The sequence below is a fragment of the Sprattus sprattus genome (genome assembly GCF_963457725.1).
Source record: "Sprattus sprattus genome assembly, chromosome: 2".
In the NCBI taxonomy this organism is placed as follows: domain Eukaryota; kingdom Metazoa; phylum Chordata; class Actinopteri; order Clupeiformes; family Clupeidae; genus Sprattus; species Sprattus sprattus.
Genome location: NC_137921.1, coordinates 8,751,195 through 8,775,638, shown reverse-complemented (window position 1 = coordinate 8,775,638; position 24,444 = coordinate 8,751,195). Strand labels below are relative to the sequence as shown.

General features: G+C 41.0%; 2 protein-coding genes across 2 annotated transcripts; both read left to right on the top strand.

Moving 5' to 3' along the window:
• Positions 1-416: 416 nt before the first annotated feature.
• Positions 417-1,013, top strand: LOC308361420 (C-type natriuretic peptide 3-like; the record flags this gene model as incomplete). Its single annotated transcript, XM_080833762.1, has 2 exons — positions 417-500; positions 708-1,013. 2 exons carry the CDS (start codon positions 417-419, stop codon positions 1,011-1,013), a joined length of 390 nt encoding a protein of 129 aa, XP_080689888.1.
• A 17,512-nt stretch (positions 1,014-18,525) lies between these two features.
• LOC308380625 (natriuretic peptides A-like) lies at positions 18,526-22,308 on the top strand (the record flags this gene model as incomplete). Its single annotated transcript, XM_080858033.1, has 3 exons — positions 18,526-18,639; positions 21,122-21,431; positions 22,304-22,308. The coding sequence occupies 3 exons, from the start codon at positions 18,526-18,528 to the stop codon at positions 22,306-22,308; spliced, it is 429 nt and encodes a 142-aa protein (XP_080714159.1).
• Positions 22,309-24,444: the final 2,136 nt, after the last annotated feature.

Genomic DNA, 24,444 nt, shown 5'->3' with positions numbered 1-24,444 from the left:
GAGATGCGCAACATGGATACTACATTTAACTAGCTGAAACAGCCTCGGATGGGTTTGCGTTGGATCCTTTTTTGTCGCCTCATTGCCTACCACTGTAGTGATGCACCAGCGGTCACGAGACATTTTCTTTGGAGTGGCAGTTGCACTCTATTCGCGGCACTTAGCGCAATTGGGTAGAGAAGCCCCTTCACGTCACCGTTTTAGTACCTGGTCAATTGAGGTGGGCTCCTCGGTCAAAGGAGGCGTAATGTTTCTGAGTTGCTCTCTCCCCTCCTCAGTCATGAAGTTAATCATTTTCTCGAGCCTTGATGACGAAACCCGGGCGTATAAAAGGGCGCACCTGGCGACAGGGTTTTTGGAAAAGCGCACCAGACGCCTAATTGCGCACGACACAATCGCGACCAAACAACATCAACATGATTGCAAACATCTCTGTTCTCTGCCTGTGCTCACTTCTGATGTTGAATATTGCTGGGGCCAAACCGTTATCTAGTTTACAGGTGAGTTAAAGGACGGCTTTCGCTCTCGTGCGATTTGTGCGTTTAGGGTATAGGATTATGGGTTGCAAATACTTTGTCGTGCCTTTAAATTAGAGTGAGGAATGTTTAATTTCAACTTTTGGTTAAAGTTCGCAGACCGTCGGGGTTTGTTTGAAAGGCGCTGTTAAATCTTTGACTATTTCTTTCCATGTATATTTTCTCTTGTAGAATCTTAAACAGCTTCTGGAGGACGAGGCGGTGGGACCGTACTTCGGCTTGAATGAGTCCGAGGTGGATGGAAAAGACTTAAGCCCGGAAAAGAACGATTACGGCGCAGGGGAAGCGGAGCATCCCTGGGAGAATGAGAAGGGAGATCCCGCGCTGTCTGGAAAGGAGTACGCGCTGGCGCGCTTCCTCGGCGACATCCTGTCCACGTCCAAGCGCTCCTGGAGCAGATTCAAGAAGGGTGGACTGCGCAGCTGCTTCGGCGTGCGTCTGGAGAGAATAGGCTCTTTTAGCGGGTTGGGTTGCTAAAACAAAAGGTACGTTAGAAATTAAGAAATCGTGACAACTGAAACCACTTGAAAAGATATTATGTCAAGTCAGAGTAGGTTAGAATTTTAGAAATAACATCGGTAGTATAAAGGCATTCTATTCCATTAAACTAATACTTTTATTGCGATTCTGTCAAGAAATATAGGAAACATTTCATGTTCAAGTCCTTTATTTCAAGTGGACTTTCTGTGGGCAATAAAGGACGTGTTGGTGACGATAACGGTGTCTTGTTCCATTGTTGTAGGTTTTGATGACAAGGATTTGGGCGTACACACCCCTTACTTGAAGTCTTCGGGCAGAAGGATTAAGTGACTGAGTGAAACATTGGACGCGCGTTTACAATGGAGTTTTGTTCAGAGTATTTAATTTCAGTTATTGTCTTGTTCAGATAATATATGTATAAGAAACGGGATTAGAGATGTGCACATTTTGTAATGGCATTGACTGATGTTTTCAACGTTGTATGTATTTATCTTATTTATTTCATTGCTAAACTTGCAGACCTTGAACTGACTGTAACGCAGTCAAATAAATATTTTGCATAATAAAATCGCTTCTTCTTAATTGTGTTGAATTTTTTTACACACTGTAAAAAATGATTTGGCCTTTTTGTTATCTTAACTTAAACTTTTTTGTCAAATTGACCTGTATTCACCAGTGTTGTTCAGATAACTTAATAATCTGTGTTTTTGTCGTGTAAACTAATGACACAATTGCCTATATGCCACGGTGAGCTGAGGTACTTCCGGTTAATATGTCGGATCGTATGCTCACTTCCGTTACTATAGCATCGATCGTCCACATTGATTGCCCAAAGCTAGTGAAGAGAAGAGACTTGTCGAAAAAGTTCAAATATCACCGACAATCTGGTACAACTGCTGAACGCTGTTGTGTGCCTTTACGCCAATTAAAGGTACAACGGTGTGCTTCGTTTTTTTTTGTTTTATACCTTTCCTGTGGACAAGGAACTGTGGATGAGGAACTGTGCTTCCTCGGACAAGGATATCCGTTTCTTCACCAGGTAAGGCAACTTCAGCCTATTTACTCAGGGTAAAGAGTGCCAGGGAAATGTCTCTAATGTTACCTAGATTAAAGAGGACAGTGTATTATTGGGTACGTGGCTACGTGTAGCTTAAAATTAACAGTGTTGGATCAACTACATGGAATATGTAGTGAACTAAGCTACCAGTAAATGTAGCAAGCTAAGCTACACACCGGGTAAGGCAACTTCAGCCTATTTACTCAGGTTAAATAGTGCCAGGTAAATGTCTCTAATGTTACCTAGATTGAAGAGGACAGTGTATTATTTGGTACGTGGCTACGTGTAGCTTAAAATTAACAGTGTTGGATAAACTACATGGAAAATGTAGTGAACTAAGCTACCAGTAAATGTAGCAAGCTAAGCTACACACCGGGTAAGGCAACTTCAGCCTACCGGTATTTACTCAGGGTAAAGAGTGCCAGGGAAATGTCTCTAATGTAACATAGATTGTAGAGGACAGTGTATTTGGTACAAGGCTACGTGTAGCCTAAAATTAACAGTTTTGGATAAGCTACTTGGAAAATGTAGTGAACTAAGTTACCAGTGAATGTACTAGCTAAGCTGCACACACACAACAAGAGTAGCTCGCTCCATGAGAAGCTACAGATTGAATCGACATCATATGTTATCAGTCAACATGGCAAGATACTTGTTTTATTTTCAAACGTCATGCCAGGTACATTCTTCAGTGGTTAATATCAGGATAAGATCTACCAGTACCTGCTATGTTAATGAAAACCATTTAAAAAATTTTTTTGGAATGCATCACATTTGTTTACACCTTAATAAAGGTGAATCACTTTAAAATGGGAATATCTACAAGATGCACACATCTCTATTCTGTTTCCCTAGGTTTTAATCACATGACCTGCTCATGCGTTTCTTGGCCGTTTGTGAGTGGCAGCTGGTGTCTCTACCAACAATGCACCCTGTGCACCCTGGCTGATTTCGGTCTACTTCAGGGAGGCCGTGACGAGGTTGACCGAGACCAAAGCTATGGTCACGTCCATCTTTGGTGATGCTCTGAAGTTGGATTCCACTAAGAAGCTGAGCTTTGTCATCCACTGCAGCATGTTATTTTGCCAGTGTAATGTTAGTTTGACGTGAGACTACATGTTATGTGTTTCTCTGTTGCGAAGGTCACCTAAAAGTTATGCGGATGGTGCCGCTGGGGTGGCCACCTGGGTCACCAATGTTGGCAACGAGTACAAGGAGGTGCACATGTCTGTCCTCACCTCAGCCGAGGGGGGATTTGTTAATTCCTCATGAACCTCTTCCCTGTCAAGTTTTATCAGCGTTATTCACCTTGTATGGGGTAGACGGTAGTCTCATAAACCAGGCAACACGATACGATAAAGTCTAGGAAATATTTAATCAATGTTTTTTTAGGGGGGGTGGGGGAAGTAAAGGTAAGAGGAAAGGAGGTAACCTTTTGATGCCAAGGCTTTCCATCTCTCCATCTTCAAATGTTGTCACTGCACCACAGAAGCAGAAGTTAGGCTTAAATTATGTATCCTTTGTTAGATCATTGCTATTGCCAAGCTGGCCATATGGTTTCATGATGGTGTGCCTGGTGTGAAAAGAGGCTATTGTAAATTATGTGGTGGCATTTTCATCTCAACCATGCTGGTTTCCTCTGCAGATTCAAAGTTGGATTAGGTTCAAGATTAAGTTTACCCTTGTGTCTTATACATTGTCTTATACCAACCTTAATTTGCAAGTCACAAGCATGCAGCACTCCATGATTTGTTACTAAATGATGCATACCATGCTAATAAACATGCAGGAGAAAATTGAAGTTTGGCTCGTTATTATGACGTGGTGATCTAAGTGTGAGAAATGATAGGCTTAGATGATAAACAAACAATACCATGCAACATTGTTAGAAGTCATGTGCATTTATTAACAATCAAAGAAATGAGGATAATGTTTGATAGATGAATAAAGACAAGAATTATGACACTGGACGACCCTTCCATCAGATCCAGAGGTGATCCTTGAGTTGGTTCACTGCCCCTGCAAAAAAACTGTTTGCCTGCGAATTTAACCAACTTTGACACTATCGTTTTGACAAAATGGGCAAAAAGTTGAGGTGGCAACAACTGTCTTATCGTTAGAAATACAATAATCATCCCAACTTAAGAAATCCAGGTCACCCCCACATTGAATTGCAAAGCTGAACAGATACGAGGCTTTGACCCACCACCAAGTAAGCACAAACACGTAATAACTTAAATACAATACTTGAGTAACTTGTTTTCCAGGAACCTGAACTGAAGCTGTGTGATGACACCCAGACTGTGAGGTCTGACTTTTCCTCATGGAGCGGTAGCACTAACACCTAATTGTTAGCCCTGTCAGACCCTGGTTTGAAACTGTGATTAACATTGATTTAGGCTTAAATACATTATACCAATAAGACACTGGACAAAATACAACAGTAATAACGATGTTTATTGTAACTGATGATGTCCATGATGTCAATGAACGTTAACATCGTTCGCTACTCGCTGGACAAAATACAACAGTAATAACGATGTTTATTGTAACTGATGTCCATGATGTCAATAGCCCTGTCAGACCCTGGTTTGAAACTGTGATTAACATTGATTTAGGCTTAAATACATTATACCAATAAGACACTGGACAAAATACAACAGTAATAACGATGTTTATTGTAACTGATGTCCATGATGTCAATGAACGTTAAGGTCGTTAGCTACTCGCTAACATGTATGCTAGGCTAACATAAAACACTTATTTTAACCATACCTTCATAATTATGGACATAATTTGAAACGTAAAGTTTGAATCCTTTGTCCTTTCTTGCGATGGCTGTGGAAGAATTAGCCCTGATGATTCTGCTCTCATCTGTCAGTAAGATTGTTGGGAGATCAAGGAGTTAGCAGGTAAAATATGCAGCCATGGTTAATGCGATGATAGAGAGACAGGAAGTGAGTATACGATCCAAGCCCGTGGAGCGGAAGTTCGGGGCATATAGGCAATTGCAATGAGTTGATACAAATTAATATTTCTTGTTGGTTCAACAACCGTCATTAGTTCACTTGCCTCTGGCTCTGCGTCACCTTTCGCACGCATGCGCAGATATACCCCGCGTGAATTCCTTTGATTTTCTTTATGCTGAGCCAACCGCTGCCAACAGCCACAAAAAAGAAGAAGAACAAGAACAGAAGTTCGACATTTTGTGCTTGGATGGAAATGTTGTAGGCTCAACCAACGTGGTTTTATGGTGAGTAAAGTTCGCTTTAAGAATTCGTTTTTATTTCTTTATGATTTCAGTTTTGTTTGTAGGGGGGAATAGAAACAGAAAATAGATGATGGTTAAATCCGTGGTAAACTGACAGTGCAAACTCACAAGCTAAGCACTTGCTAACCGAAATTGTATTGAAGATTAGCTGGCTATCATACAGTAGCTAGCTAGATAGACGGTTTGCATTATGCAGGACCAGCTGCAAGAAAACGTCGACTAGATCACATTATCTTAAAATTGGTTTGAAACATATATTTGTTCACTTAAAGGACAAACGGTAATTTTCTGGGAAATGTTTATCAATGTACACTGTCCCTTTTCAAATAAACGCATAAATAAATAAAGAATTCACGGAAAAGTATTAGCATTAGGCTATATTACATTCCTTTGTAACCATTAATGCTAGCTAGCTGGTTGCAAGAAGGACTGGTTAGCCAAGTACATTGCTAGCTCATGTTAAGCCTGTTATGCTTGAATTGTGGCTGTTGAGGGCAGTTTTGGTGGTTTGAGGGCAGTTTTAATGCAGTGTTTTTATTCTGGCTCATAAGGCAGAAGTTGTGGTTAAGTTAGCTAGCTAAGCTACTCATGATCATGTGCATGTGAGAGAGCACCATGCCGTCATTTGGCTCAAGCACCACAATTGAAAGCTCCAAAATGATTCAATTTAGCAATAACATTAAATGAATGATGGATCCTTTATTGATAACTGAATAATTTAATTTCTTTTTAACAATACTTTATTGGGAACACATAGCCTCATAAAAAGTATCAACACATTCATGATTTCAAATATTATAAATGTAAGCATGGACATTATGGAAGCTCTTGCCCTTTGCCCTGTATATACATAGACTGTCACTGTACCTTCAGAAGAAGAAGATAGTAAAAGTGCTTATTGTTCCTCAAAAAACTTAATTCATTGTTGAACCTTTAGCAGCATGGTTTGTGGAGCACCTCCGATGCTTTGAACTGTGCAAGAGCCAGGCCTTTGACATCACCATCATAGACCCTCAGGATCTAAATGACTACCCTCCACTCTCACTATACACCATTCGAGGAGGGCATCTCATCTCTCCAAAGGCTTTTCTGCTCCACCGAGGTACAGCACTAGTATTTCATTGTAGTAGTTTGTGAAAATCATATGTTGACATACCATGGAACATTTCAGTGTTTGCTTTATCTTTAACCCCGAATGTTTGGTTGTGTGTGTGTAGAGCCTTGATCTACATGTGGATGGTTTGCTTGGAAGTTCAGCCTGAAGTTTAAAATGGGGAACTTCAGGAAGAAGCTGCACATTACTGGCTGTAAGAGTGTGAGAGTGAAGATGAAGAGTTTAGAGTGTGAGATGAAGAAAAGGACTGTGGACTGGAAAGAAGTTGATGCCCTTATGGACAGCACATTTTCTTTAAGGCGAAAGGAAGTGATCGAGGACGAGCCTTTGGTTAAGGATGTGAAGAGCAGATGGCCTGCTTTGTTTACGGCGAAACAGGTTAGTATCCTTTCTTGAAGCGGGGCTTACTTTCTTAAAAATAGAATTGCATTGAAACATAAATGATAAAGATAGTTGATCCACGTGTTTCTGTTTTGTTGTATAATATATTCCCATTGTGTGCCTTGCATTTGATTAGATTCCGGCAGAATTCAGACGTATAGTGTCCATAGACCTCAAGAAGACCTTTTTTGATCGACTTGATGAGTATGTGCCAAGATTCTTGCGTTTGTACAAGACGAGAGATGGCATTGAAGAGCTCAAGAGCCTTGTCCAGTCTCTTGATGATGATGTGAGTATTTGTTTTTCTAAAATTAAACCAAAATTTCCTTCACAGTGTTTCATGTCTGTTAGAAATCATATTCTCATGTGACACTTATGCGACTAGATGATCAGAGATTCTGTTCGGAATATTCAGTGTGCCCTATTGCAGAACTCGAACCAACGTAGGAGAGCTTTGTCCTTCTTGGCCTTCCTTACTTCCTGAGAGAGCAGCCCTCTAAGTTCTTCAAGATATGTGAGGTGTGTGAACATCTCTTTGTTGTTAAATTTGAGAGGTTACAGTTTAAACGAAGAATTAGCAGTTTAATAGGGACATCTTGAGTATGTACGAGGTAAACCTATTGGGCTGGAATTCCAAATAAGTTAGATGGGTGTTGGATCCATTTGAAATAATACATTAATTCCGAATAATGTGATGAATTTAAGTTGATTGATGAAGTTTATAACGAAAGGAAGGGAGGAGCAATGTTCATATAATTCCCGCCAACCAGAGCACAACAGGTACACAACTAGCCCAGCCACCTGCCACATGCATTGACAATTCTTTTGGGATTGGCCCCGCCTGCTCACTGTTTCCATGTCTGCCTTATGCTCCCGGATTCCTGCCCTGCTTATTTGCCTACGTTACGTACCTTATGGATAACCTATAACCAAGAATACCTACCTAAGTTCCTGTACTTACCTTCTTAACTGTTGGATAATCTATAAGTCATTTACATGTGGGTAATTCGTTAATTTTGTTTCTGGCCCAAGTGTTTCTTATAAAGTGTGAAAGCGTTCACTTTAAAGAGATACTAACTAAACTATTTTTGGTCCTTTGAATTCTTGAAACAGCTGTTATGTTGCCGTTATTCGACTTTTCACTGATGAAATACATTGTTAACCAACAAATGCCGTTGAAGGCTGTGTTTTGTGTCCTATTGTAATTCCTTTCTTTCTTCCCTGATTAGCCAACTCACAAAGAAGATAAAATGGTCGAAGGGATAAATCGTTCTTCTTGACCTGAAGGATGTGCCGTACACCTTTGCTATTCTTTTTGGTCTTCTATATGCCCTAAACATTGGTTATCCCAAGGAGTTACGGTACACCTGCGAGGTCATCCAAAAAGTTGTGATGAACATTGGTGGAGACACCTGCTCTGTGAGAGTTCACGGACTACGGAACAAACTCCTGTGTAAACCTCTCTTAAGAGTACAGTATATACTTTTACATACTGTTAAATGTGCATCACTTCTATACTGTTACATACTGTTAAATGTGCGTCATTTATATGAAGTGCATCACTTATATACTGTTATTCATAGACTCATCTAAACTTTGTTAGTAATGTCACACACACACACACACACAATGTTCTCGTATTCGACTCAAAACACTCTCATATTACATGTAACTTGTAAAAGATGGTCATTATTTTGATCTGAAATAAATATAAATGTTATGTATTCTTGTACATTAAGTTGTTTGCTTATTTATGTATGTTATCAGTTTTGTCAGAATAGCTGGTAGAGCATAGAAAAGGGCTTTTGTCATGTTAACTTAAGCAATGAGTTAAGAGAACTTAGATTTTTAAGGCAACCAAGTCAATTTCTTGAAATGTTATTACAGCAAGGTATATTGAGTTGAGAGAACTTAGATTTTTAAGGCAACCAAGTCAATTTCTTGAAATGTTATTACAGCAAGGTATATTGAGTTGAGAGAACTTAGATTTTTAAGGCAACCAAGTCAATTTCTTGAAATGTTATTACAGCAAGGTATATTAGGTTAACATGAGTAAGATCCTAGTCAAGACAAATTAAACTTAAAAGTTGAGTTAACGTAAACTGAGGAGTTGACTCAATGCATCCCATGCTCAAATGAGTTGATATGATGTATAATTTCAAGTCACATTAACTAAAGATAATGTTGTGTTAACAAAGATTCTTGAGTTAATAGAACACTGTCTGATTTAGAATTTTAGTCAGATCAACAAGCTATCTTTAGTTGAAGCAACTTGATTACCGCGTTGTGCTAACTTAATATATGAGTTTCAATTAACTCAAAATTTTAAGGCAACCAGGTTACTTACTTTTTTAAGTTAAAACAACAAATCCTTTTTTACAGTGCAGCCATGGAAAGACACAGTTCTGAGATAACCCAATCAGATTAGACATTGACTATATATGTGTGTCCTCACATCCTACGGAGATAATAATTTACATCAAATGAAAATTCGGTAACCACTTCAGAATGGCTACTTTATTAAATTATTTGTACTGCATGTTTCTGATACAGGGTAATGAGGTCGAGGACAGGCGATCTGTCATTGAACGCCCTCACATAATTAACTAACACCGTCACGCCGATATGATCTTTATATGAAAGAGCAGCGACTCAAATGTTCATCTAATCACACAACTCAAATAGTCCTAATAGTGTGTCGTCTCTTAGTTGAACAGGGCCCGATCATATGTTCAGTACTCCTAAAAGGACGTTCTTCATGAGCCCCGACTTCCAGCCTTCGATGACATGCCAAGCTAAACTCTTACACCACCAGCAGAGTAAAAGATGAAATCATAATCATAAGCACTCACGCTCATTACGAGCCCCACCGACCGAGCGGACTCGCATCTCACACGCTGTGTGCAGCCTAGTCCCGACGATTAACGCAATGGCCAAGGCTCTCATCTCTGTTGGATGCCTGATACATATTGTGGCACAGATCTGGATGAGAGCCAGTACGTGGCTGAGAGACACAAAATCCAAGAGCTTGATACTTGATTTTCTCAACCCACAATGCAGATTACATATAATGAAAAAAGCGGGGGGCTTTAAAAGAGTTCCCAGGGAAAATAAACTATCAATTATTACAAGACGATAATATTCAGCTTTAAGTTATGTTTATGACACATTCCAAGGATAACTGATTAGAAAAATGCATTATATTTTAACACCTAATCCAACTGCTGCAAGATCAGCTATCGCGCAGCGAGGAAACAGGTGTTCATCAACGACTTGATGTCAGTACCGACAGGGGCGGAGTGGGACACAAAAATCCACCGGGACAATTCTGACTGCACCGGCCCACCACCGGCCCACAACGTGCCCAAAACTGGCCCAACCCGCATCCCCTCCACCTCCCATATCAACTACACAAACAAACGGGCGGCTTTTGATCATTATTGTTAGATTTAGTGTTGATGTGTGTGTGACAGACATGACAGTGACAGTGACAGTGTATTTGTATATGTACATTTATGGAAATACGGAACAAATCGCGTCCCGTATTGGCTCAAATGTTATGCTAATTCGCAACAATGTGTCCTGTCAACTCACTCGCATTTAGTTGACGGCTGGTTGAATAAATCCGTAATTCTTGTACATTTTGATGCACTTTCCTCCAGCATCCGCCTCTTTTTCAGTCTGGCCTTTTTGCCCCCTCCTTTCTACTTTCTCTTATGTCCTTCCATCAGGTCCGCTTCACCAGCTCTCTCTCCCTGATAGCCGCTAATTTATCTCCCTAGGTTCACTTGATAAAGGCACAACGATACGCATTTCCCATGAGGCAATTTGCTCCGACCATTCTACATTCAACAAAAAAACGAATTAAATCGCTGGCCAATTTATATTTGTGGTCATGAAAGTAATGGAGTGTCTGAATAAAAAAGAATTACATCAATATAGGAGGCTAAACAAAAATCAGAAGGTTGGATTAATGGGAGTTTGACACACACCATAGGTGTGATGTACAGAGACAAATAGTGCTATAAATAGTGGTTGGACTGCCTATCTGGACAACTCTCAGAGAACTTAGAGATTTTCACGGGACCATAATTTGACGTACATGCAACTTCAATGGGCCGCTCATGAATTTGACACGGCGGCTGCGAAGGCCGGTCTGCAGGCTGGTTCTCGATAGGTTATTGGCCGACCGGCCGACCGGGAAAAATCCCGGTCCTCCCGATGGCCACTCCGCCCCTGAGTACCGATGATTTAGAGGAAAACGCGACCAGAACCTCACAGACAGAAGAGGACACACTTGTTATGGACCCGTCCAATAGATAAGCCACTGATGGCGCCGCACTGTCTAGAGTCTGATCCAGAACCTCTCCAGACGGCCATGTGGGGCACCTGCTTTGGCAACCGCCTGGAAAGGATTGGCACATGGAGTTGTCCTGGATGTAACACCATCAGAGGGGGTAAAGGCCCTAAAGTCACCGCGCCTAAAGTCCCCAGCCAAACTCCAGAGTCCTCCCACTGAGTATTAGTCTCATGCTGGATAAGAATTAAATTCATAAATGCGTAGTTGATGCGTGCGTAATGACACCGTTGTGCACGGCGCTTGCACTGCTAAGTATGGGCAAGTAGCTAAAGAGGGCAATGCTATACACGTCAGCTCATAAAAAGGATAATTATAGGCTAATTGTGAGCACAGCACATCAAGGCCAAAGGCCCCCTTAATACCTTGACACGTATCGGCAGATATGGAAGAGCCATGCGTAATTATGCTGTTTATGTCTTACTGATAATATAATCTTAATGTGTGTGTTCCAGGGTACATGAAACAGACATTCAGAAACTGATTCGGGTTATTTTGTCTCTCTGGACATTTCCTCTGGATCCCCAGTCCTCCTCCATCCATTAGACATTTCTCACAGAGTCCATATATGATTCCATATATCCCTCTGTAGTTCTGGACATGTAAACATCATTAAAAGTCTATAAAGTGGACGCCCTCTTTCAGTTAAATTAATTATTGTAAAGGCTGTTTAAAAATCATTTTAGACAAATATGCTTCATATATGTTTGGTAATTGCATTTTCCAGCTGTGTTCTCTGTGTTATTTAGGCCATGTTTGTATACCTAAGCGGCTAAAAGAAAAAAGTAATAAACCGAAATGTAATAAATTGAAAGACTGTTGGAGAGGTTTTATTACTGTTGTTGGTATTTGGATATGAAAAATTACATAACTGATTCCTAAACTATAAGACCATGAGTTATCACATTTGGATATGTGAGGCCCAAGGCAACATGATATTGTGCAATCGGACAGCTATGCCGCTAGTCCAATAGGTATTTCATTTGAATAACTGATGTCAACTTGATCACAGCCTGACTGGAGTGCTTGTGTCAGGGATATTTGTCTAACCAGATTGTTTAATGTACACCTTTATTTCACAAATGACACATGTCATGGACCATGTTGCCCCTGTGAAAATAAAAAAAATCACCAACAAAAGCAAAGCTCCATGGCTACTAAACCCCATAGTCAAATCCCTTAAAAGAGAATGCAGGAAAACTGAGAGGAAATGGCGGAAACAAAAACTCACAATCCACTATTGCATCTACAAAGAAACACTCCACAAGTATAATTCTGAAATATACAAGGCTAGGAAATCCTTCTTCTCAAACACCATCAGTAGAAATATTAACAACTCCAAGGTGCTGTTTTCAATTGTGGAAAAACTTACATCTCCTGTCTTTCAGTTTCCCAGTGAGTTTATCTCTACTGAAGCCTGCAATGACTTTGCAGCTTTCTTTAATAATAAGATTTACAATATAAGAGCTAGCATATCATGTGCAAACCTTACAAAGCCTGGACCCATAGAAGGAATACCAAACAATGTAATGTCAGAATTTTCTTTTATAGACAGTACAATCCTTCTAAAAACTGTACAAGCTCTGAATTCATCAACTTGCAGTTTGGATGTTCTGCCAACTCAGTTCTTTAAATCTGTCTTCCATCTCCTAATCACAGATGTACTGAAACTAGTGAATACATCTCTTCAATCTGGCATTTTCCCAAAGTCCCTAAAAACAGCCATTGTAAAACCCCTTATTAAAAAAAGGAATCTGGATACCTCTATATATAACAACTACAGGCCCATATCTAACTTGCCTTTCATTAGCAAAATAATTGAAAGGATAGTTTTTAACCAACTAACTGAGTTTTTAACTGACAATTCATGTCTAGACCCATTTCAGTCTGGTTTCCGAACCTATCACAGCACAGAAACCGCCCTTGTTAAGGTACTCAATGATATAAGGCTAAGTACTGACTGTGGGAAAACAACTGCTCTGGTATTATTAGACTTAAGTGCTGCATTTGACACAGTTGATCATGCAATACTGCTCCACAGGCTTGAGCACCTGGTTGGTCTGAGGGGCACAGTGATTGACTGGCTCAAATCCTACCTCAAAGACAGAAGTTTCTACGTTAGTATTGGCAATTACACGTCCTCATCCATCCCCTTAAACTGTGGTGTTCCCCAAGGATCGATCCTAGGCCCCCTGTTGTTCAATTTGTATATGCTCCCACTCGGGCAAATTATCAAACAACATCAGATTTCATACCATAGCTATGCTGACGACACTCAATTATACTTAGCAATTTCTCCCAATGACCTTAGCCCACTAGAATCACTTAATCTGTGCATAGATCAGGTCAATAACTGGATGTGTCTTAATTTTCTTCAACTTAATAGTGACAAAACAGAAGTTATTGTGTTTGGAAAAGTAAGCGACAGACACCAGGTCAGTGAATTTCTTAACACCAAAGGACTAAAACCAAAGGCCATTGTTAAAAATTTGGGTGTCATTCTAGATAGTGACCTGTCATTCAATCAACACATAAAATCCATCTCTAAATCAGCCTTTTACCATTTAAAAAACATTTCAAAGCTAAGAGGTTTCATGTCACAGGCTGATCTTGAAAAACTTGTCCATGCATTCATTTCCAGCAGAATTGACTATTGTAATAGTCTTTTCACTGGACTCCCCAAAAAGCATATTAAAAAGCTCCAGCTAATACAAAATGCGGCTGCTAGAGTTCTTACCAAAACCAGGAGAACAGAACATATAACTCCAATACTGAAATCTCTTCACTGGCTTCCAGTTAGCCACAGAATTGATTTTAAAGTGATGCTACTTGTTTTTAAGTCCATGCATGGGTTTGGACCTTTATATTTTAAGGACATGCTCCAGCCGTATGTACCTCCCAGACCCCTCCGATCCCAGGATAGAATCTTGTTGGTGGCCCCTACTGTTAAAACTAAACAAGGTCAAGCAGCCTTCAGTTATTATGCAGTAAAACTTTGGAATCTACTACCAGACCACATCAAAACTGCCCCCACCATAGACAGTTTCAAGACAAGACTAAAAACAAACCTATTCTCTTTAGCCTATATGTGAAATTCTCTATTTATTACGGTATGCTGTTTCTTAGTGCTGCTAATCATAATGTCTCTTACCTGCAATGTATTGATTTTAATGTTTTATTTATTTATTTATTTTCATAATTATTTTTATTTTATTTTTATTTAAGTTTCTTTTACTGTGTTTCAATTTAAATGTTATTACTGTTTGTTTATGTAAAGCACATTGAATTGCATAATGTATGAAATGTGCTCTATAAATAAATTTGCCTTGCCTTGCCTTGCCTTGCCTTGCCTTGCCTTGCCTTGCCTTGCCTAACCAACCAAAGACATAGTTGCATCAAATACGCGCAATCTCCCCTCCATCTTCTTGAAGATATAAGAATCAACACCGAGGCAAAACATTAATTGGGTTATCTCTGTCCAAAAGGGCCCACGGAATTCTTCATCAGGCACTGCGCCAAAAAGAATGATCTCACTGCCAAGTGATTCCCTTTTCACAGAGTTCGGCATAGTTATTCTTAGGTCTCTTATCGACCCTACCAGTAAACCACATCACTTTACACGTACGGAGTGAATTCCAACATGAATTTTACACTTTTTTTTCTTTGCCTAGCATTGTCTTCTCATCCAATTATGGACCCTCTCCAAAACGCATATCTACAGAGCCAGGCTATGATTAATGCAGCTGTGATCATGTGAAAATAAACTCCCCAGAGTACACTGCAGATATTGTGCGTGAAATGTCATTGCTTTCTTAGTGGGGCCTATACTTCCCTTGATCCAAAAGAAGCAGCACCAGCCACGTAACGCACATCATGTCAGAGGACAGCGTAGACTACCGGTAATAGCTGCAGTGGGGAGTACAGGGGCGACGATGTCATAGGTATGCGTCTTATCTCAGAAGACAAAGCTTTATAAGGACGCATTTCCGACAGGGCCCCTTATCGCTTTGAGGTGTCGGCATGCAGCTTCCATTCCTCGCATAGCTATGCGTGTCAGACTTTTCAGTATAAAAGACAGTGGCCTCGCAAATCACAGGCATTCAACAGCAATACAGGCAACACCACAAGCAATACTACTGCGACCACCAGAACTGCAGAAGATTCTCCGGGTCTTTAGGAAAATAGCAATCTCAGAGAAAATGCAGCTTTTCCACATTCCAATTGCTTGCATTCTTGCGTTTGTGAACCTACAGCTGCTGAGCGGGCATCCAGTGCCAAGCGAGATCTTATCCGGTGCAGACGTGGACATCTTAAAGGTCAGTTTTACTTCTATCAAACCGCATATGTTGTGAAGGGAATTGCAATCAATTGCAATTATATCAGTTTGTTCTCTGGGGTGGATGTAACTTCAAATGTGCTCTATCTAAACCGAGTTATTCTACGCAACAGGTTCTTCTTCATCGACTAGAGGCATCTATCCCTGCACAGAAACCAGTTGCCTCTGATGATGTGCCAGCACAGAGCGATGCGGACGTGCCTTTGGACGACACTATTCTGCCTGAAGAGGAGGACTATAGCCAACCTCAGAGTGCAGAGCCTAGAGTGAGTCTGGCTGACGTGAAAGAGTTTCTCTCGGCCCGCGACCTGAAGGCGGTTCGGAACGACTCAAAGAGATACTCGGGATGTTTCGGGAGACGCATGGATAGAATCGGATCCATGACTTCACTGGGATGCAACACTGCTAGACGCAACAGTGAGTTTAGTGAATGGAAAAAAAAAAACATTTAACAGCTACTGTACATATACTCTTGCTGGTGATTTGTGCCGCATCTTATATTTTTCTACTCTCTTTACATTTTCAGATCAGAAGAGAAGATGATGTCTCAATGGGAAAACTGGAAGCGTTACGCCATTATGCCATTACATATCATGAATTGGAAACGTATTCATATTTATACATATTTATTTTAATATTTATTGAACTTAAGTTGTGATCTTGTTATATACGTCCATACCCTGCTTGTTTTATTTTACTTTGTATATTTACTTTACAGCACTTGCTATGGGTTCGAATGAACAATTCAATAAATGTTTACAACTTATGACAACGAATTGATTCTTCACTGGCTTCTTTGCACTGCACTGACTATTTGCTTAATTTACTCTTGTGACTTAATTCAACTATTTAAAATTTAAAATATTCAAAAAATAATAATACCCCTTTTCAGACATCTAAAACATTTCCTGACCTATAAAGGCTTAGATGGCAATTTGCAATTAGCAACCAGTTTGAACAGCAATATCCCGTTTCATATTCGGGTGGTAATACAGTAGTCAAACATGCCTAACCTCTGAAGTATGAATATTTGAACTTAACCTCGCACGTCTGCCTTTAAAATAGAAAAAAGGATGTGTCAGCAGGAAGCGTTCCATTCGCTATCAGAGCTGCGTGGATTTCAGGACCACGGACAGTGACGCAGCCGATAAGGCCATCTTCTTGGAAATCACGTCTCATTAGCCCACATTAGCAGTTTGGACCAGGCCCGTTACTTTAGTTAAGTCATAGTAGGTACGTTATGAAAAGCCTGAGCTTAAAACATTTTAAAAGAACTGTTCCTCTGGCTAATTCTAATTCAACGACTCAAACTTCCAGCAAAATCTCACTATACCCCGGAGCTTTACGCAATCACTCTCACAGCAGCGTCCGACAGTGGCCTACTGTATGAGCGAGGACACTGAGATGCTTTCTCACGCTACACACAGAAAACACGAAAAAGCCGCAGTAGCGAATATGAATTCCACCTGGTTAAGGTAGCAGTAAGTACGTTGATGAAGATAATAATGCACCTAGCAGACAAATAGATCAAGACTGGCTTTCCTATTGCCACTACATGAAAAGTTCACATGAGACAAATCATACTGATGAAAGCGGTAGAAAACGGAGTGCAACCCACTCAACATAACTCTGTGTCCGTTTTATTGGAGTCCCATTCTCACGCACTGGACACCATTTTGACAGATTATGAATCAGAACATGCTGGTAAACATCTTCCGCATGGTAGTAGGTGAAGTGTGTATGAAGTGTTTGATAATACAGTGTCACTTGGCACTGTAGCCCATAAACGTCGCTCCAAATAGTAGTTCAGCTGATTGTTACATCAAGAGCAATATGAAACGAAAATGTTTGGTGCTACATCAGATGTGAACAAAAATGGAGATGATTTTGGGAACATAGAGAATAAACATGACCTGTGATTCGTATAACATTTACTTTATATACGTAGTATATAGCTAGAATAAGAGTTTGGAAGTCTTCGCTTCCCCATGGGGAATATTGAGGTTTTTGTAAGGTTAGTTTAGACTGATTTAAATAAAAAAATGTACTACATTCCTTTTACTCTCATGTTATTATTGCTGGGGTCTTTAAGAATATAATCATACATGCCACTTTTGCCTCAATGTTTTGAGTTAGGGGAAATATACAAAAACAGCAAGGCATGCCAGACTACCTAAAAGAGTCCAAGACTCCCAAGTGTTAGGAGTGGGGTTTGAGTCATGAGGCAAAACTTTTGATTAATCTCCAGATTAAATTGAGCCGCAAACCACCCTGAAATGTCCTACTGAACTCTGTGATGAAACAAAACCAAAAGTCTTGATTAATCTCCAGATTAAACTGAGCCACAAACCACCCTGGAAACTCCTACTCAACCCTGTGATGAAACACACCAAAAGCAACCGGAACAGAAGTAATACCTGAAGCCAATTATAGTCCTCCATGGTTCCAGGGGCTATAAATAGACTCACATGATTGTAAGCCTGTGTGTTATATTTAGTTTGGGGTGAAGATGGCCCTTGAGCCTATGTGCAGGTTTGGGAACGCGGGGAATTTGAGGCATTCGTGTTAGGAGCCATGAGGAGGGTGAGCTCACCTCTCAAGACTGTTCCTGCTCCTGTTCCTGGGGTCAGAATGCTGGTGTTTGTGTCTGGGCAGTCATGACAGCAGCTCTAAACACACAGACACACACACACACACACTCACAGACACACAGACACACAGACACACGCATACACACACAAATAGATATGTGTATCCCCCCCCCCCACACACACACACACACACACACACCTCGCGACGGCCACTTAAAAAGCCAATCTTCCACTGCTCTTATCAGAGAGAGGTGTCAGAATGCTCTTCAGACACTCACTGAAAGGATGAGGCAGCGGACAGCCGAGTGTCCCTGGTGCAGCTATAAATGCCCCCCACGGGGGCAAGCGCCGGCACAGAGAGTGTCAGAAGCGGGGCAAGAGCGGCGGTGTGAGACGTTAACGATGGTCCGGGTAATAGTTTTATCGGGGTTGCTGATTCTGCTTTGTCAACAGATGCTTGTGGTTGCTCACTTCCTCAGCAGACCCTATCCAGCCAACAGCCTGGCCAAGCTCAAGGTAAGACATACTCCTTTCACAGGAACTATGGGAGGAAGCAGAGAAAGTCCAAGAGAGAGTGAGAGAGAGAGAAACGGTCTGGGGTGATGGAAGAGAAGCTTAGGGAGTATTGATGGGGAGAGAGGTGTCTGGAGGAGGGGAGGGGCATGTAAATGATTGGTGCTGGCATTAACATGTACGATATCTACGAGGGGCATCTATTCAATGCAAGTCAATAAAGCAAAAAGAAAGATCAGCAAGAACATGCAAGGATAGAGAAAGAAAGAAATAATAACGATGATAAGTAGAAAAAAAGAAGAAATAAAAACAGACTGCTCACACCACTGTATTATTAAAAGGTCAGAAGCTCTCCACTTCTTAGACATGCTGTTGAAATCTTCATATTACAGCCAGCAGACAAGGAGAATAGATTTCATTGCAATATCAGTATAATCCACATCATCCAATATCAAACAGACTTGTTAATTAAAGCTTGCAGAAGAGGAACTGAAAAGGATATGATGTTGTTCATCACAGCAGAGCAAATGAACACAGCGAGCTGGTGTAATTACACGCAAAACTAGAGCACAGCACAGCCACTTCATCCAGATACGGACCCCCAGAAGAGACTCAGAAAGAGCTCAGTTAATAAGATACTTAATACATATTTATCTCTCAAAAGCCTGGCTAGTAATTCATTAACTCAAGAAATCATAACAAAACAACTCAGTCAAGAAGCTCTACCTTCTAGAAGCTCTTGAAGACCCAGCTCTTCAGAGAGCACCTCCCTTCCTAACTGGCACCCTGGCTTAACTTGCACTTTAGCAGTGACAGTCCCTTCTTTTTCTTTCTGTCGTTTTCAATTTCTAAAAAAAAAAAAGTAGTATTTATTGTTACACCAGGTTTATTGCTCTTAGCTTGACTAAAGCGTCTGCTAAATGACTAAATGTAAAATGTAAATGTGATACGGTCAGACAGGAGGTCTAACAGTGTACTCAAATCACAAGCCACTACGGTGAGATGTGTGAGTGGAAGCTTTCAGCCAAGATCCAATTCACACTTACGGGTGGCAACTTAGGCATCCCAGTGGACCTGCATGTGATAGAGACTTTAGTGGATGTGGTGCCTCGTCGTGGCAGACAAAGAAAGAAAGAAAGAATACAAAAAGAAACAGAGAGAGAGAGAGAGAGATAGGGGGAGAGAAACAGAAAGAGAGAGAGAGAGAGAGAGAGAGAGACAGAGAGTGTTTGCCTCTGTATTTCTACACATAGACACTTCGATTCACTGTTCCTTGTATTCCTCATCCTCTGTATCACTGCTCTGGCATGCCAATCAAGCCATTTGAATTGAATTGAATTGAGCGAGAGACAAAGAGAGAGAGGAAAAGAAAGAGAGAGAGAGGGAGAGAAAGAGAGAGAGAGGGAGAGTGAGCATTAAAGGGTTGATACGTAGTTTTTGATGTGCTTAAATGTTAAATTGTAAACTTATGATTCATGATATGAGATCGAGACATTACAAACACTATGCTTGTTCAATCACTGTTTCAAGTCTGCTTACATTCTTTGATCTTAAAAGAAGAAATTTATGACATTAACAACGAAAAATTTAGTTTAGGCATTTAGGTCCAGAAGCATTTTTATTTATGAAAGCAAAATCTACAACTCACTTTAGGGAGTGAAAGGCACTGTACTGTATGTCTAGCTCCAGACCTACCCTCTCTGCTGTCTCAACTGAGTCTGTACTGTCTCAACTGAGTCTCTGCTGACTTACCTGAGTCTTTGCTGTCTCACCTGTGTCTCTGCTGTCTCATCTGCGTCTCTGCTGTCTCACCTGTGTCTCCTACCTGAGTCTCTGCTGTCTCATCTGTGTCTCTTACCTGAGTGTTTGCTGTCTCATCTGGGTCTCTGCTGTCTCATCTGTGTCTCCTACCTGAGTCTCTGCTGTGTCTCCTACCTGAGTCTCTGCTGTCTCACCTGTGTCTCCTACCTGAGTCTCTGCTGTCTCATCTGCGTCTCTGCTGTCTCACCTGTGTCTCCTACCTGAGTCTCTGCTGTCTCACCTGTGTCTCCTACCTGAGTCTCTGCTGTCTCATCTGTGTCTCTTACCTGAGTGTTTGCTGTCTCATCTGAGTCTCCTACCTGAGTCTCTGCTGTCTCTTACCTGAGTGTTTGCTGTCTCATCTGAGTCTCTGCTGTCTAATCTGTGTCTCCTACCGGAGTCTCTGCTGTCTTACCTGAGTCTCTGCTGTCTCACCTGTGTCTCCTACCTGAGTCTCTGCTGTCTCACCTGTGTCTCCTACATGAGTCTCTGCTGTCTCATCTGTGTCTCTTACCTGAGTGTTTGCTGTCTCACCTGTGTCTCTTACCTGAGTCTCTGCTGTCTCTTACCTGAGTGTTTGCTGTCTCATCTGAGTCTCTGCTGTCTAATCTGTGTCTCCTACCTGAGTCTCTGCTGTCTTACCTGTGTCTCCTACCTGAACCTGTGTTTATCTGTGGTGTGGCAGACTCTGCTGCTGCAGCTGGAGGACACCCTGGCTCAGGCTGAAGGAGGGCCAGAGTACGGGGAGCTGAGTCCAGAGGCTGACCCAGGCCAGGCTTCTCAGGGCTGGGGAGGACAGGAGGAGAGTCCCAGGCCTCAGGCCGACGAGCCCGGCCTGCCGGAAGAAACCCAGAACATGCAGAACATCAAGAACCAGAGGAACGGGCTGCTGGACCTCATTATGGCGGCCCGGAGCAAGACCTTCTCCGCCTGCTTTGGGGGCAGACTGGACCGGATCGGAACCTCCAGTGGACTGGGCTGCAACACCAGCCGAGGTACCACAACACCGTGCTGCCTCATTAGCTTCAGCTTACTCTCTTATCTCTTAAGACACTACGTTCACTTCATGACTCAGAGAATGACACTCACACTCACACTTGTAGCATGTTCTGTCATCCTACGCCATTAATAACTCAGGAAAAAAAAGTTTTATGAGAGTCTGAGCCTTAAAGATATTAACCCACTGAGCTCCAGTGTTTTTATTAGAGGCTGATAACATTCACATACAGTTGCACTGATAACAAGAGGCCCAGAGAGGTTCTATCAGCGGACTACTGCAAGGTGACCTTGCCTCCCTAGACTTCTACGGAGTAGTCAGTGACTCTGGAATATTCTTACAGTCTTAAGAAGAGTGTAACACTAAATACACTAAACGGTCAAACACTGAGGAGCTCAACCTGCATGGCGTCTCAAGTTCTAGCAGTATAAATTAAATACCAGTTCAGGAGTTCTATTCATGAATGTATACATTTAATACGGTTCAGGAGTTCCTATTCTTATACAAAACATCTTCAATGAATAACACAGTATGGTAAAATTAAATGATGAATAATTGATAGTTGTACTTCAATCAAATACTCCCCTACTATCCCCTCAGATTATATAATGCATGTTAGTATGCTTCACTACACTCGATCAATCAAGAGCACATCATGGATCATTACTTTCTGGCCTCAAATTACATTTAATTTATTAATTTATTTAATTATGTTATTAAAATATTTTTTTTTCTCTGCAAGTAGGAGCACCAATTCTACCTTGAACACTTAGCACTGAGCCGTAAAGAAGTTTGATAAATTCAGAACTAGTTCTACATTTCACTATTAGCGCGTGTTTACTCATATTGTCGTGTCTTCTTTCTGTTTAGGTTGAGAACATGGCCACGATGACTCTGGATTTTGCTCATATGAAATCAGCTTTATCAATAAACAAAACAATTGTGTCAGTGTTGTTGTTCAGATCATTTCCTTTTTTCTTATTTCACACTGTGCTACTGTTGGTATGGAGTATGAGGATTCGAGGGGTGGACCTGAGTTTTAGTTTCCTGTCAGGTTGTGTTTAGAGTGCCCTCTGAACTATGTTCTAGAGTTCCCTATGATCTATGTTCTAGAGTGTCTTCTGAGCTATGTTCTATAGTGCCCTCTGAGCTATGTTCTATAGTGCCCTATGATCTATGTTCTATAGTGCCCTATGATCTATGTTCTAGAGTGCCCTTCTGATCTATGTTCTATAGCGCCCTCTGATCTATGTTCTATAGCGCCCTCTGATCTATGTTCTATAGTGCATTCTGATCTATGCTCTATAGTGCCCTATGATCTATTATTCTATAGTGCCTTCTGATCTATGTTCTAGAGTGCCTTCTGAGCTATGTTCTAGAGTACCTTTCTGTTCTATGTTATAGAGCAGGGGTCTTCAACCTTTTTCAGCCCAAGGACCCCTTGGCTGAGAGAGACACTGAGCAAATTTGGGCCTGATATTCATATATTTTATTTGGAACTAAGTGTCAGTCACACACACACACACACACACACACACACACACACACACACACACACACAAACAAACACTCCTTTACACATATTTGAACAGAATAACACTTCATATGTGACACACAATTACTTTCAATGTATTCTGGTTATTATTGACATTTGCGCTCCCTTACAGTTAGCCATCACTCTGTATTACATCAGGGAGGGACAAATAATTGAGAAGTTTGAGAAGCTTAAGTATGGATGACATATCTCATACCTAGTGAGAGATCTGACGTTCGGGAATTCATCACTCATGTCTTTGGCAACAACATTCTCCCTATGAAGTATGGAGTGCATGGCTCTTGCACCGTCTGAGCATATCGCTACACATTTTTGGCCAGGCTATATCATGTCAGAGAGAAAGAAAAAAAAGCTGAGCGTCGTTTGACACATCAATGGATTCATCAAATTGTAGTGCAAAAATAATCAGCCTTCGGGAGTTTTGCGACTAGAAGTGCCCATTAGCTTCCAATTCATCAATAGGGCGGGCATTGGAATGGTTTTCAGTTTTTTTTTAACGCACTCACCCTTCCCAATCAGTTTTGCACATATTACTGGCTGCTGGCAATATTAAACTTTCCGCAATTATGTATGGATTTTAAGGTCTGAGCTACATGTAATGCAACTTGATATTAGGCTTTTAAAGGTAGCTCGCACACTTTGGCTGATTGTCTCATCAAGGTCTGCTTGTCCTCAAAAGATTTTAAACGGGAAATATGAAATGTTTTTTCTTTCAAGTGAGCATGGGTTGTCTTTAAGTGTCGTTGCAGCTTGGATGGTTTCATAGTTTTGTTTGATAGCACGAGAGAGCAAACCATGCACACTTGATTTGTAGGTGAAGCCAAACTTTAGATAATTCTCTGAATATGTACGTGTCTTTTCCCGTTTGTGCTTTTGGCTGTTCATGGAAGGGGTGTTGGCATCCTCTGAAGGTAGATTATATGAACCGCCATCAGTGGTGTCCGACGTGGAGCTTTAGTTCCGAGAAATTACAAAACGATCCATTGTTTCAAATGATATGGTTATGGAAGGTAACGTGTTTTGGCACCAGATTAGCTAAATGTAGCTAAAGGGGCATATATTGCCATGGTGATCAAATGATCCGTGAAGGCTCATGGGTAGCCTTTGTATTATTTGTATTTATTGTTTTATGTTCTATAGTGCCCTATGATCTATGTTCTAGAGTGCCTACTGAGTAATGTGGCCTGTCTCTGTTGCATGCTCACACTTCAAGATAAATAAACCTGAACAGACTAGCCTGTGGGAGCTGTCATGAAACTCAAGTATCCACGGATATGGTTGTCTCACACAGGCAAGACGGCCTTTTTCTCTCCTGACTGACAAACACAGTTAGTTTAATTTACAATGAGTCCCTAGGCATCAGGAGCAGGAGCAAAAATGACACAATGATAAATGTTGATGCTCTTAAAAAGGTTAGTTGGTGTATAGAAACTATGTGCATGTGCATATGTGCCTG